The following is a 15,853-nucleotide window of genomic DNA, read 5'->3' as shown; positions in this document are numbered from 1 at the left end:
AATGAAATGATTATATAATTCATATATTATCCAAGTATTTATCGTATGAAACTCAAAATGTTATTCGATTATTATTCAATTTTTAAAGTATTCAAAATGTATACATAAATTTATAGTATCAAAAATGTATATAAATTTAAAGTATCAAAAATGAATATAAATTTAAAGTATCAAAAATGAATATAAATTTAAAATATCAAAAATAAATAGTAATTTAAAATATCAAAAGTGAATATAAATTTAAAGTATCAAAAATGAACATAAATTTAAAATATCAAAAATAAATATAAATTTAAAATATCAAAAATGAATATAAATTTAAAGTATCAAAAATGAATATAAATTTAAAATATCAAAAATGAATATAAATTTAAAATATCAAAAATGAATATAAATTTAAAATATCAAAAATGAATATAAATTTAAAGTATCAAAAATGAATATAAATTTAAAGTATCAAAAATAAATATAAATTTAAAGTATCAAAAATGTATATATATAAATACAAAAAATATCGAAACAAATATAATAAATTAGTTGTAATGAACGCAATATAGTTCATTTATAATTCTCGGACAGTGTTTTGAAACAGAGACCATCCGGTGCCGATAAAATCTATCAGGTGAGATGTTCGAGAGATTTTTCTTGTCCGTTCATGCGCGAAATCATCATCGAGCATTTTTAGATCAGACGAATCATTAATAACTGTGCTGGATGGGGCACCGCGAGGCGAGGAGCACTCATTACTTTCGTCTCGAAGCGAGATTGCTTTCGCAATTTTTCGAGATTACATATTTAGTCGGTTTATCTTTTAGATCAATATTACCCGTAGACGTATCACCGAATTAATAACAGCCGTGAACAATATATTTTACGTCCGCTTTATTCATTTGCTGGGTAGTCATATTTACACTCACGAGAATGTTTATCATGTGAGATGATAAATTTTCTTGGCAAAAATTCATGTAAGGTAAAATCAATTCATAAATTTGTATTTTTGGAAAGTGTAAATAAAATTTTGTCAAATGTAAATTTTGGTGTTTTAAAGGCTAATTATTATTGTGGAGTAAATAATCAAAATTAATGAGGTGAAAAAAGAACGTTGAAATTTTAGGTATATTTCTGATTTAGCTATGTTCGATTATATAAATTACGATTGGTATTGAACTTCAAGTTTATACGAATATGATTTAGGTTTCTCACATTTTAACTGTAACGTGCGTCACGGCTTGATGTTATAGGCCAAGGGGTTAATTCGTAAGTGACTTACGTCGTCGTACAATTGTATCGAGACATTTACGTGTACGAATTTATGAACTGAGTACATGTTCTCAGTTGCAATGCAAACGTGTATGAATTTATGAATCTTCTCAAATATAATATTTTGTCAAACAGAAAAGTGGATGAGAAATCTCAAATCGATAGGAAATTCGTACAAAGAATAAAGGATTAGTCTTGCGAACATGTTAATTCGAATATGACAAATATAAAATAAAGTAATAAAAGTTGTACAATTACTCACCCTGCTCGCACTCGTCGATGTCCTCCGAGCAGTCTGCCCCCTTGTACCCAGTGGCACAGGAACAAGTGAACGATCCATTGATGGGACTGGTATCACAAATCGCACCCTCGTGACAAGGATTCGATGTACACGCGTCGTCCAAGTGACACAGCAGTCCTGAAAACCGGAATACAACGATTTATCCTTCGATTGTATACACAAGATAGCGTGTCGTTCACCCTTTACTCAATGGACTTCATTGCAACATACATTCCTACGATCTACCTCGGAATTTCAAAATACGACACTATACTTCAAAATACGACACTTTGTAATTGTATCAAAAGATTACTGAAAGAGATATATTGATCAGAGAGTTCAAGACCAGAGGGGTTATTTAAATATATTTTCTACAAAATTTGTACTTTTTTATTACAAAATGCAACTTCGACTTTATCTTTTGTCTGAATTTCAGTTCAGTTAGTTCTACTCAAATTTTATTTCTATTTGATTTGATCAATTTTAGTTGAGTCCGTTTGATTGTAATTTTATTTCAGTCAACTTGGTTTAAATTTTATTTCAGTCAATTTTAGTGTAAATTTATTTATGTCTATTTGGTTGTAATTTTATTTCTATTAATTTGATTTAAGTTTCATTTCAACCAGTTTGATACAAATTCAACTTCAGTCAATTTGATTGCAACTTTACATATTTCAGTCCATTTTATTGAAATTTTGTTTCAGTCAGTTTGATGCAAATTTTATTTCAGTCAGTTTGATTGCAACTTTACATATTTCAGTCCATTTTATTGAAATTTTGTTTCAGTCAGTTTGATGCAAATTTTACTTCAGTCAGTTTGATTGCAACTTTACTTATTTCAGTCAATTTCATTGAAATTTTGTTTCAGTCAGTTTGATGCAAATTTTACTTCAGTCAGTTTGATTGCAACTTTACATATTTCAGTCCATTTTATTGAAATTTTGTTTCAGTCAGTTTGATGCAAATTTTACTTCAGTCAGTTTGATTGAAATTTTACATATTTCAGTCAATTTGACTTAAACTTTATTTCACTCAATTTTATTGAAATTTTTTTTCAGTCAGTTTGATGCAAATTTTACTTCAGTCAGTTTGATACCAATCTTACATCAGTTAATTTGATTGAAATTACATTTCAGTGAATTTGATTAAAGTTTCACTTCAGAAAGTTTGACTAAAATTTTGTTCCAAAGAAATTGCACTAAGTGAACTGTACATAATAATATTAAAAAATGCTTTGAGTACAAAGGGTTAAAAATGAACGCAACAACGGTCGGCCATTTTGAAGGGGGCCTGTTAATGGACCGTTGCGTGCGTTTCTAGGACAAAAGTGTCGATCGTCGAGCACCAAACACGGCGGCAACCACCAAAGATGGACATCATTAAGGTCTGTATTGCTTGGTGGTTCGCATAACCTGGCCAGAAAAGTTCTACAAGAGGATCGTTGAACATGAAACGAGTGGAAGAGAGAGAAGTGACAAATCCCAACGGCTCTCGATCGTTCAATACGGATTCCTATTCAGTAAATTGTTGGAAATGCTAGCCAACTTACACGATAAGTCGGCCTAATTGCTTCCTAACATGTGGAAATCTAAGGAATTCCTATCTGAATTGCGTGGAAGAAGCTTGCCGTGGATTCTTAATTTATTTATTGCGTAATGGTTTTAGCTTATTGTCTGCTAAAGATTACTGTTACGCGCAATTAGACTTTTTTGGATCGGAATTCATGTTTCGGGAAATACTTGTTTGAGGTCGGTAAATTTAGAGACTTTCTAATGTTTAGATTTTTAGAGTTCTGAAAGTTCAAAGTTTCTGGGTTCTTTTTACTGATTTCTATAATTTTGAACTTTGACTTATTTTTAAATTGTCAAATGACTGAATTCCTAAACTTGGAAGTATTTCAATTTTCAATTTTCAATTTTAAAATTACTCACATTTCCTAATACCTCGATTCATAACATTTCCAATTCCTTAAATTTCGAAGTATTCAAATTTTCAAATTCCTCAGATGTCCAATTTCTAAAGCTTCCGAATTCCTAAAACCCATAATTTCTAAATTATACAAATTCCTAAAATACTGAATTACTAAATCCATCAAGTTCCTCAAACCCCCAATTTTTATATTCTCGGATTTCTAAGATCCCTAATTTCACAATTCCTCAAATTCCTCAAACCCCCAATTTCTAAATCTATCAAATTCCTAAAACCCCCAATTTCTATATTCTCCAATTCCTAAAATCCCCAATTTCACAAGTCCTCAAATTCCTCAAATCCCCAATTTCTAAATCTATCAAATTCCTAAAACCCCCAATTTCTCAATCCTCCAAATTCCTAACACCCCCAATTTTTCAATCCTCCAAATTTCTAAAACTTCCAATTTCACAATTTCCCAAATTCCTCAGATCTCCAATTTCTCAATTGTCCAAATTCCTCAAATCCCCCATTTCTACATTCTCCAAATTCCTCAAACCCCAAATATCAAAATTGCCAAAATAACTAACTCAACCCTCAAATTCCCAAATCTCAAAATTCTCCAATCCCTAAATCCCTAAATCCCCAAACTTACAAATCCTAAATGACACCATAGAAACCCTCCACGACCAAATAGCTCCACCACATTTCCTCCCACATAAAAATCACAAGGCGCAAATGGCATAGATCGGTATCCATCTCCAACTATTCCGAGACACAAGAAGTCGTTTGTTGGTCATCGGCAACAATGCCACTCGAACGCGGGTATCTCGCTAACGGGACACGGATGTCTAAGATGTTCGCATATAAACCAGAGTGAACAAGATGCACGATTACACGTGCGTATACGTGCTATAAACCCGTTAGTTTGTACGCGTTGCTTAAACCGTTTCAAAATAATGAGATCGTAAATCGTTGACAACTAGTATGATGTAGCCCGTAACGGGAAACGATCGATGTTACGGACTGTTTCAACACTTAACGCGATACGGAGGCTAAGAAAAAATTACGGTAATTGTGTTCCTGTTTCTGCTGGGACACTTTTCTCCTCGAAAGAGTAATCGTTCGAGTCTTCGTCGTTCAATCTTGAAAACAAATTTTTAAGTCATGTGTGAAAAATGTACTTTTTTAATGTTTATGAAAGATGTTGTAGGTAGAACTTGATGAATATTGATACTTGTTCTTGTGATTAATATTAGAGAACATACTTCTGAATATATTGTATATTGTTATATACAAGGATAGTTAACCCCTTGGGTAGTGATGTATTTAAGAGGATTTTTGTCTATGGAACAAATTTAGTTTCTTCGTCCAGATCCAAAAAGTACTAAGTAACAAGATGATAGCTCATATGTGAAGCAGAAAATGGAGATGCACCTGTTTCTAATAATTGATTCAATCATTTGATCATTCAGAATTTGAAAAAGTCTTTTGATCTTAAAAGTACTAGATAACAAAATGGTTCCTGAATAACAGAAACTACAGGTAGAGCTATTCCTAGTACAGAATTGAATCACCCGACCACTCAGAATCTAAAAAACAGTGTATACCCTAAAACTGCTAGACCAGATTGCTCATCCATGGATCAGAAAGTGCCTCTTCCTAGTATCCGCTTCAATCAACCATTTAAAACAAACCGACACGTCAGCATCCCGCGTTTCAATCCACAAAAAGATGTTAGAAGAAGCGTTTCGTTCAAAAGCCCGTTCGAAGGCTTCCCTTAAACGTCCCTTCGCGTAGGAACGCCGATCGCGCGCGAATTCCTTCATTTAAGATTTCCCGAGGTTCCGCCGGTGAAAAAGTCGCCGGTCGAGGTATAAGGTCGTGGTTCTATCGCAAGAATCGCAATAATGCCGAGACGAAAGAAGGATGCCTGTATTTGGCGATCGCTGTCGGTACGATCGATCTGAAAACCGTCCTCTCGGCCTCGAGGGCAGGCAAGTAAGGACAGAAACTCGTTTTCAGTCCTCAAGGTCGTCGCTCGGTAAGGCTAGCCTGGAGCCTCCGGAATCTTGGGATTCCGAGGCCTCCCTTCAGGGTCCGCGGGGAAACATCATATTGTTGCACGTGCAGATACACCTGCCCGGTGCGCTCGAGATGCATAACGCGTCATAAGCCTTCTTATCGGGTTCGAAGTCTCATAAGACACAATTCCAGGATCAATTATCATGTATTATCGTATTGTTCATTACCACATTCGACCTTCCTCTTTCAAATCTCATTGTACTTCAAAAATAAACTTACTTAAGCTCGAAAATTGTGAACAACATTTATCAAAATTTTGTATAATTTTCTCAGTAATCTTGTCACTCTACTTTATCGCAAAACTACTACCTTATCGCAAGAGTTGTCTAATCCCTTAACCCAAAAGTGTCTTTACAACTCAGCACTTTACAACACCTGTCTCTCTCTTTCTATCTCTATGCTCTCCTCTGTCTTTGCTCTACCCATACTCTGTCTATCTCTACCTCTGATCTATCTCTTCCTCTCTGTATCCATATTTTCTCTCTCTGCGTCCGTGTCCCTCTCTGTCTCTTTCCCTATCTGATCTCTCTCTCTGAGCAATTTTCATGTAAATCATGATGTACTTACCAGTCTTTCCATAGGTGCATTGACAGTAGAAGCTGCCGACGCGGTCGATGCAGGTAGCGCCGTTAAAACAGGCGGCTCCTGCACAATCGTCGATGTTGACGCTGCAATCGGGTCCGGTCCATCCGTTCACGCATATGCACGAATAACTGCCAGGAGAATTGGTGCACGTGGCACCGTTGTGGCACAAGGATGGCCGGACCGAGCACTCGTCCACATCGAGCTCGCATTGTGTGCCCGTGTACGATGGCGGGCACAGACAGGAGTATTCGTTTATCCTGTCCATGCAGGTTGCACCGTTCTGACAGAGATTCCCTGGACAATCGTCGATGTTCTCCTCGCATTGATCGCCACGAAATCCTGGAACAAAAGAAACGCGTCTGGTTAGAAAGATTCATATGGGATCGATAAAAATGGGAATATGTTTCATCCTGTTTTTGAACAGGTGTTGGGGATTGAATAGGGTTCGGTGAGAAATGTTGGGTTTGGTTTTAACAGTTTTGTTGGTGAGGGTAACTGATTTAACATTCGTACGTTAGTAATATGAACATAATGTAAAATATTAATAATATGAACATTATGTATGAAATTATTAATATGAACATAATATATGTCATCAATAATATGAACATAATGTATGACATCAATAATATGAACATAATGTATGACATCAATAATATGAACATAATGTATGAAATCAATAATATGAACATAATGTGTGACATCAATAATATAAACATAATGTATGACATTAATAATATGTACATAATGTATGACATTACTAATATGCACATAATGTATGACATTACTAATATGCACATACTGTATAACATTAATAATATGATCATAATGTGTGACATTACTAATATGCACATAATGTAAAACATTAATAATATGACCATAATGTATGACATTACTAATATGCACATAATGTAAAACATTAATAACATGATCATAATGTATGACATTACTAATATGTACATAATGTATGACATTAATAATATCTACATAATGTATAACATTAATAACATGAACATAATGTATGACATTACTAATGTGTACATACTGTATAACATTAATAAGATGAACATAATGTATGATATTATCAATATGTACATAATGTATGGCATCAATAATATGAACATAATGTATGACGTCACTAATATGCACATCATGTGTAACATTAGTAACATGAACATACTACATAACATAAGTATGATGAACAAAAATAATATCAATAATATGAAACATCTTAATACGACAATAATATATGACACGAACAAACTACATAAAATTAGAATTATATCTAACATAATGTAATGAACTAGAACAATTTTAAAAGTTAAACGAGCTATACTTGACGAACTATGTAGTGTCTATAGATGTAATGTCTGACTATAAACATCTATTTCTACTGCTGCAACCATGTTCCCCCTATTAAAAATTAACTTTTAAGCCACAGCTTCTTTGCTACTTCACCGCGGCATTTTTAACGAAGTTATTACGTTGTTTCTTCAGTAGAATTTATGGTAGATTAGAGAAAAGGACGATGCAGGAAGAAGACGTAGATAAAACGATAAACCTTGATAACTGTGAAATCGATCAATCGATACGGTATCGAGTAGCGTGTATATAAACGGTAAGCAAATAGCGTTACGATGATGGGCGAAAATTTCTAAGTGTTCGAAGTTAAGCAAGGGAGAAACATAGAAGAAAAGTGATCGATATGATAGCAAGAAACGAACGGTGTTTAATTAAACGAAAATCGCTGTGGTGTAAGGCTTGGAAAGCGCAAAAAGCGGTGCATAGAAAGGATCGATAGGATCGACGTAGCATGACGCGCGATTATTCACAAGCGAACTGAAAACCCCTTTGGCTTTTTCAACGAGTCGTCTTTTCTGGACCTTATCTAGTCGCAAGTAAGATAAATATTCAGTCTATGGTAAATGGATTCGAGGCGGTCTGTGATCGTGCAGATCACGAACGGAAGCAAAGAAGTATTTGACAATTTAGATTTGCTCATTTTTTGATGGTTGTTTATTTTTTGAGCGAGGTCAGTGATCTTCGTTTGTGAAGTTCAGGTACTTGCGATTGGAGACTGATGTGTAATTTCACAAGTCGACAATTTTTAATTTTTGAGTTTGTGGATTGTTACATATCTAAATTTCTAAATTTCTAGATTTCTAGATTTCTAGATTTCTAGATTCCTAGATTTCTAGATCCCTGGATTCCTAGATTCTTAGATTTCTGAATTCCTAGATTTCTAGATCCCTGGATTCCTAGATTTCTAGATTTCTGAATTCCTAGATTTCTAGATCCCTGGATTCCTAGATTCCTAGATTTCTGAATTCCTAGATTTCTAGATTCCCAGATTTCTAAATTTCTAAATCTCTAAATCTGTAATTTTCGCATTTCAATTTTTTTACATTTCCATATCTACAAATTTCAAAATTTCTAAATTTCTAAATTTGCAAATTTCCACACTTCCAATCTCCCATATTTCAAAATTTCAAAATATCTATACCCCAAAATTTCACCCTAAATGACACCCTAAATCTAACGACCCACAAATCCATAATAAATCACTATCTGATGAAACGCTTTCTGATACATTTCGAGATCTTCTTTTCTGCGTATAAATAAAAATTATATAGAACAATACACACCACGTTCTTCCGCGTTTATCTATCCGTATCACTGGTTGTCCAGCGATGCAAACTTGGTCATGAACCACGGTTACCGACTCTAATGGCGTGCATAATTTATGCTCGGTAAAGCGGTTAACTAAACTTCCTGTGCATCCTCACCGACACGAGAGTCCATAGTTTCGTTCGAGAGCAAAAAAAATGTGGATCCTATACGTATGTATGGGCCACGACGTTATTATACCAGGTTGCAAACATTAATATTAAAGCGATGCAAAAGTAAATCGGTCGAGGAACCTCATGGGGGTTCATCGCCCCTTACAATCTTATAATCTACCTTCTATTATCCAATATTATTAATTCATAATGAACGGAAAATATTTAAATATCTCATTCATTCAGAAAATATATTCAAAATAATCTGAACATCTATTTTGAATTCTACTATAAATTAGCATTTAGTATGTGGATAATATTTATTATTAAAAAATGATGGAAAATGGTGTCAAATCATTCAGTCAATTTATTATGTTGGTTGTCATACTGAAGAACTTATTAAACAGTTCAAGAAAACAGTTTAAGAAAAATCTTATTAAACAGTATTTTTATTTTTAATAGTTACCAAAATTGTACAAAATATTTTGTTATAGTTTTTGTCCATAGTTTCGAGTAGTTAATATGAGTATTTCCAGTTATGTAACTGAACAAATTATTAATAATATAGGTGTTGGATTCGCAAGGTTTAAGTACACATACATGTATGTGTAATAATATACATGTATACATATATGTGTAATAACATGCATGTCCACATGTATACATATATGTGTAATATAAACATATATGTATATGGTACAAGGTAGTTAAAGTGATAAGTTGGTCAATAAATGACTTACATGTTCACATATTAAAAATTACATATGTCCATCAAAATTGAACACTCACACTCACGAATAACTACAAGCTTCCGAACCTAACAAGAGAGGTAAAATTCATGTCGTGTTACTATGTATCAGTTATAAGACTTCTTTCCTGAATTTTTTTCGAGTTCGACACGAAATTGCTGCAGAGCAATTTGGCGAAGCAACAAATGGTTCCCCAGCAAGGCTTCCGTCAGTAAATTTCGGCAGAGATTCGAAACTGGAATTTCAAGGAGGTTTCCCTTCTTGAGTTACCGGATTACGGAGGGAGCGGTTTACACGCTACCGTGAGACTGTTACACCGTAAAATTCAGATTATAATACCCTTTCCTGGCCACGAATTTACATGGCAGCGTTACGCGAAACGTAGATTTCACCTTTCCTCGTTAAATTGAACTTTTACGAGCTGTACTCTACGCGTCCAGACATCATCGTTTTCTCTTAAATTGCAACAGCGGAATAAAAAAAAGGAATTTTTAAAGAACCCGTGTTGGAGGATGAGGACAACACGGCATAAAGAAGAAGAACCTACGTCACGGGTTCAGAACGAATCGATTGCCTCTAATATCGATACGGCCGAGGGCAGACAGCCAGACCATTGATGCTCGTTGAAAAATGCACGTATTTGCAACGGCTTTCGTTCCCTGTCCTTTCAATGCTTTTCTGACCTTTTTTCTGCAGTAATAAGGGGGATATAAAAAGCTCACCCTCTATGGCTAAGTTGGGTTTATTTAGGGTGTGCACGTTATTTTTGTCTTTTGTGACGATGTGATACAAAATTGCTGTTTATGAAATACAAAATCATATGTACATGTGTATTTAATAATTACTGATTTTGTGATGTGATGTCAATGTGTTTGTAATGTGAAGTCAAGGTGTATGTAACGTGATAATCAACGTATATGTGATGTGAAGTCGACATATGTGTAATACAAAATCAACACATATGTAGTATGAAATCAAAGTACATGTAATATAATATCAATGTATGTATAATACAAAAATCAACGTATATGTAATATATCAATGTATGTATATATAATATAGAATCAACGTATGTGATATAAAATCAACATATGTGTAATACAAAATTAACATACACATGTATGATATGAAACCAACATATATGTAATATGAAATCAACATATATGTAATACAAAATAAACATATATATCATATGAAATCAACATATGTGTAACATAAAATCAACACATATGTGATATAAAATTAACACATACGCAACACAAAATCACAAGTTTTCAGTCAAAAGTAATAATAAGGATATCAAACTTTATTTGAGTATCTGAATATTTGGAGAAAAATAAATATACAATCAATATCACTAAAATTTCGAGTTCTTGTAATGCTACCATTTCCCTAGGAAACAGAGTGGTTACATTATACGAATCGGAAGGACACTTCCTAGTTACGGAGGAAACAAAATGATGGGTATCCTCGTGGTAAAAGAAGCCACGACGATGCAACGCGGGGTCAAAGGGTTTCGAGAAGGCTTTTTCAACGTGAGAACCCTGCGATTTCAAGAGAAACGCGACCATCTACATACTTTTCATGATGGAACACGAGTCGAAATTCGTAAATTCCTCTGAAACGATTATGGACGAATAACTCGCTGCTTTCTTCTCTCTCGGGTCATTGGCGTAAACAGTGAATTCCGCGTGCATGCGGAATATTTTATTTATGGTAGAGATTATTTGATTAAAAATTTGATGATTGCTAAATTGCTAGATTCTTTTATTTTCAAGCTTATATATTTAGACTTTTTAATTTTTAAAATATGTTATCAGAGTTCTACATTTGTAAATTACTGAATGTCTGTGTTTTTAAAACTTTAATTTCGAAATTTTCTAATTTCCAAATCTAAGAATCTACAAATCATTTTCTGATCTCCCAAGTTTCTAAATTTCCATTTTTCTAATTTTTCAATTTCTCAGTTTCCTAATTTTCAACTTCCCAGAATTTCAGATTTGTAAATTTCCGACATAATCCTTCGAATCTCCAAAATTTTCATATGCACCAATTTCTAAATTTCCAAGTCAAAATGTTCAAAAGTCCCTGCCCCTAATAACTGAGGCGTCTCCTTGAGTCTGTAAGAGTTGATAGCCCGCGAGAGAAATGCTAGTTACGCCACTGCGTTTCGTGGGTGAATGAAATCATCCGCTACCCCGAATCAGCGACTAATTGCCCGTCGTTTTACAGGATTCCCGAAATTCCGGCCTTGCTCGCTATCCTCTTCATCCACAATTAGTCGTGCCGCCTTCAGATTTCAGGAAACTAACGACTACTTTAATTCTCTAAATGATAGAATTCCTAGTCTCGTAATTTACCGTGTCCGTTAACGTACATAAAAAAAAATAAAGAATTCAAGAAAGGGAGAGGTGTATTCGGGGGTAGCAATATTCGAGCGTGTTCGAATCGCCGAAAAAGAACAGACGGAGAAAAGGAACAGAGTACGTTGAATTTATACCGGTGTTCCGCTCGTTACGGCCCTGCATCTGTAACGAAGTAACGGATACGTATCCTTGGTCGAATAGGGTCTGCTCTGCACCCATCGTACACGTACACACGCACACACATGTGCGCACACGTACACGTGGCGGTTGATCGTTCCGATCTGGGGTGAGGCTCATGGACAATTGCAATTATGGGCCTCCGTCCAGGTTGATTTATAAGTGCTGGAGCTATTTCATCCTTCTCCAACGCACCCACGCCGCTCGCATCTCGCGTGAGCTTTTTTCTTTAGTTTTGCGCTCGCGAATCATCGCACGCTCCATTTGTCTGCGCTTTCGCCAACGGCTACTTCCATTATGAACTCGCCTCCATTTGACAGAATTCCGGGAACTTTATGGAAATGAGTCCTTGTAATTAGGACCTGGATTTTTGAGTGTACAAGGGTGCCTTGCAAAGTGTAGGTACAGGGAGCAATTTGCATTTTTGACAAATAATTATAACCTGTTTCGAAGTATACATTATTAGGATAGAATGTCCATTACAAGAATATGAGCAAAGTCATTTTGACTAAATTCATAGCAGAATGAAAGCAGGGAAAAATTTCATGTCCGACTCTCTAAATCCACCAACTTTTTCTAGGGAGTATCCCGTGTATCTTTCTTTAGCCAATACGTCTCTGTTTTCACCTTTCTCCAAGCACCTTGTTCCTGCTCGCCACAAACCGTCTCTGTTTCTCCTCTCTGGTCTTCATCTTTTCTCCTTCGCTCTGTCACTGATCCAACCCCCCACCCCTTCATCCTCATTCACTCATTCCTTTCTCAGATCTCTCTACGGATCTTTCTCCTCTCTCGATACGATCCGTTCTCTCGTTCCCTCCGTTTGCAGCCCCTATCTATCCTCTCTGTCTCCCTTTCCCGCGCACTTCTGACTAGCAACACAGTGCCTCTCAGCCTGGCCGAAGGTGTGGCAACGTCGCGAGAGCGGGTGTGCGTCGGCCGCAGGCCACGTGGTGGGGACTGTGGGAAAATTCTCATGCCGCCGACTGTGGCGACGCCAGTGACGCTCAACCCACGATGTTTAAGAGCCCCCAGGAGTCCTGATCGACTTCCTGCTTTCACGCTCCAAGAACGTTTCACCGACCACGCAAAAAAAACACTATCATTAGGGGCGTCGCGAGAAAATCCGGCCACTCGACGACACGCCACCCGGCGTCGCCTTCAATTTGCTTTACGACAAAATGGAGATCGTGTCGAATAGGAAGCAGATGGACAAATGATGCAGATGATATAGATTATAGTTCGCTTGTTAGAACATTTTTTATTTTAAAGAAACTCAATGTTTGTATTTCGGTTTTGGAACAGGGGGTGGAGGTCCATAAAACTGGCAGATCCTGGAGATCTAAGGATCCTGGAGATCTAAGGATGATAGTGGAGATCTATAACTAGCTTATAATTTTTAAAGTTCTAAATTACAAAGTTCCAATGTTGCAAAGTTACGAACTCCAAGATTTCACGTGTCAAAATAATTTATAAATTTCAAAATTTTAGTGTCCGAAAACTAACAGAGGCTAATGTTCAAACTAAGCAGTAGCATCACAAGTGTACAACGATCTTATAAGTCAAAGACTTGCTATACAGATATCGCTTCTAAGTATCGATAGCGTTAATATTAAAAAACTCATACACTTTCCAGGAACAGTACTTCAATATCAATATTACTAACTCTCCACAAATATAACTACGTAATTTTCACCTGGCAGATCCAAGCTGTCCACATTAAAAAAACAAGTGAATTGCCCATTCAAATCACCAAAAAATTGACAGCAAATACTTAACAGGACGGTTCTGAAAAAATGAACAAAGAAGCATACCGGAAAAGCGATTCTCTTTTCAAGAGAAAGTCTCGAAGAAAAGAAAACAAGAGAAGGACACGGAAGTGACGCGTCTCGTTTCACCATATGGTGCCTCGGAATTTTGGTTGATCTTGTGGGGTTTGGGTTGAGAGCTACTGAGGCCCCATTGGGGCCCACGAAGCGAGGAAGGTTAACACAGCGGCCCGTGCCTCCCCACCAAAAAGCCATGGCTGGCACCGGGTAGCCACGAGCACGCCACGGGGGTGCCCATGGAAAAATTATTTGTCCGTCGCCATAAGTGCACGCTCGGTGGAACGTTATAATTATTTGGGCCACGTGGTTGCGCCATGGATGCACCTGTCGCGAATCGAATCGCGAAAATGATCGAGAACGTACGTTTGCGAATCAAGACATCGCTATGGAACTATGGACGTTTCCTATAGACATTTTGCATCCTTTGGTATACAAGATAAATCTAATGGCGACGCAGGAGGCTTAATTTTCGCCACGGGAGTGTACCGTTACTCTGCAAATTGTAGAGTTGCATCAGATATGGGGTGGACAACCCCATATAGCAGACCCCTGTCGCATACGACTTTTTATGTTATACGTTATACTAGTCTTATGTTGATTATTTTTACGGGGCTTGATTTATACACTCACTTAAAATATCTTGTGTTAATAATGATCAGATGTTTTCATGAACATAAGGTAGAATCCTTGCTAAGTGACAGTTGTAGTCTTTTTTCAAATCATCAAAAAACATTGAATAAATCAATCAATTTGCTGAATGATTCTTTAAATTCTTTTGCAACTTTCAATCCAGTTCATATGATGATCCCAATGGATTTAATAGAGCAAATTATCATTAAGAGAATGTGTAAATAATTTTTGAAGAGTCGATATAAAAAGAGTATATACTTCTTGTCAAAGATAGAAAATGTCAATCATGTTAATTCGAAATGTTGACCAAAACTCCAATTACCCGTGGTTTCAACAAATCTTATATAAGTTAATCGATTAACACGTGACTTATCCCGAGAGGAATGAAGTCCACAGATGTCGAAAACAATCGCGATACAGATCGCCGCTTATTAGCGGATTAACGCTACTTTACAAAATGAACGTCGATCGCCATCCATCTCGAACAAACGGACAAGCGGTGCACGTTCATGCCCTTGTAAGGAGTAATTATTGCAATGCGATTCGCCCCTCGTTAGACCTCTAACGAACCAATGCGAGCCAAGCCTTTTAAAAGCTGCTTTGCACGCTTGTTAGAATTCCCAGACAGTTGGAAAGAGGGTAATGATTCGAGAGAGCCCTTAGAGACCCGTATGCCGCTGCAATTCCCAGCGAGTGCATCGTTCCATTAAAAGAATCCTGTGTGTGCTCGTTTCAACCGAGCCACCGATATTCCGCTTCTAGTAAAAACCAACTTAGCATATCGCTACGTAATACTATCGGATCCTTTCGGGGTTCGCACGAAATTCCTACGAATCGTTTCGCTCGAATTGAAATCGATCTTTGCGGTTAGTTGCTAGACTCTCCTCGTGATCTTGAACATTTAGATTTATGCGGTTCTAAATTCTCCACTGTGAAATTTTCTGGTGGTGATTGACTTTCAAGGATGATCGAATTCATTCTACCTTAGGAATTTTATTTTTGAAGCTGGACATTTTCAGATCATGCGTATAGGTAATTAAGTTTTGGCAAAATATTTGCTTAAATTGTAAGAAACACATGAAGTGTGTATTAGCGTTAATGAAGTATTTGGCATACCATGTTAATGTTATTAAACTTGATAACTAATAACTTAAAAATCTTGTGAATGAATAGATATTGATTTGCATACATCTACATCAAACTACAA

At 36.1% G+C, this 15,853-nt stretch overlaps 1 protein-coding gene across 3 annotated transcripts in view; it reads right to left on the bottom strand.

The window, feature by feature from the left end:
- The window catches only part of N (neurogenic locus Notch protein), a 282,796-nt gene that overhangs the window by 98,877 nt on the left and 168,066 nt on the right, over window positions 1-15,853 (bottom strand). For all 3 annotated transcript variants that reach the window (XM_012289665.2, XM_076531387.1, XM_012289668.2), the window contains 2 exons: window positions 6,101-6,457; window positions 1,523-1,678 (listed from right to left, as the gene is read on the bottom strand). In XM_012289665.2, the coding sequence (XP_012145055.1) occupies window positions 1,523-1,678; window positions 6,101-6,457 (513 nt within the window). The remainder of the gene's footprint in view (window positions 1-1,522; window positions 1,679-6,100; window positions 6,458-15,853) is intronic.

This window comes from Megachile rotundata, chromosome 4 (genome assembly GCF_050947335.1).
Source record: "Megachile rotundata isolate GNS110a chromosome 4, iyMegRotu1, whole genome shotgun sequence".
In the NCBI taxonomy this organism is placed as follows: Eukaryota; Metazoa; Arthropoda; class Insecta; order Hymenoptera; family Megachilidae; genus Megachile; species Megachile rotundata.
This window is presented reverse-complemented; position numbering and strand designations above follow the sequence as displayed.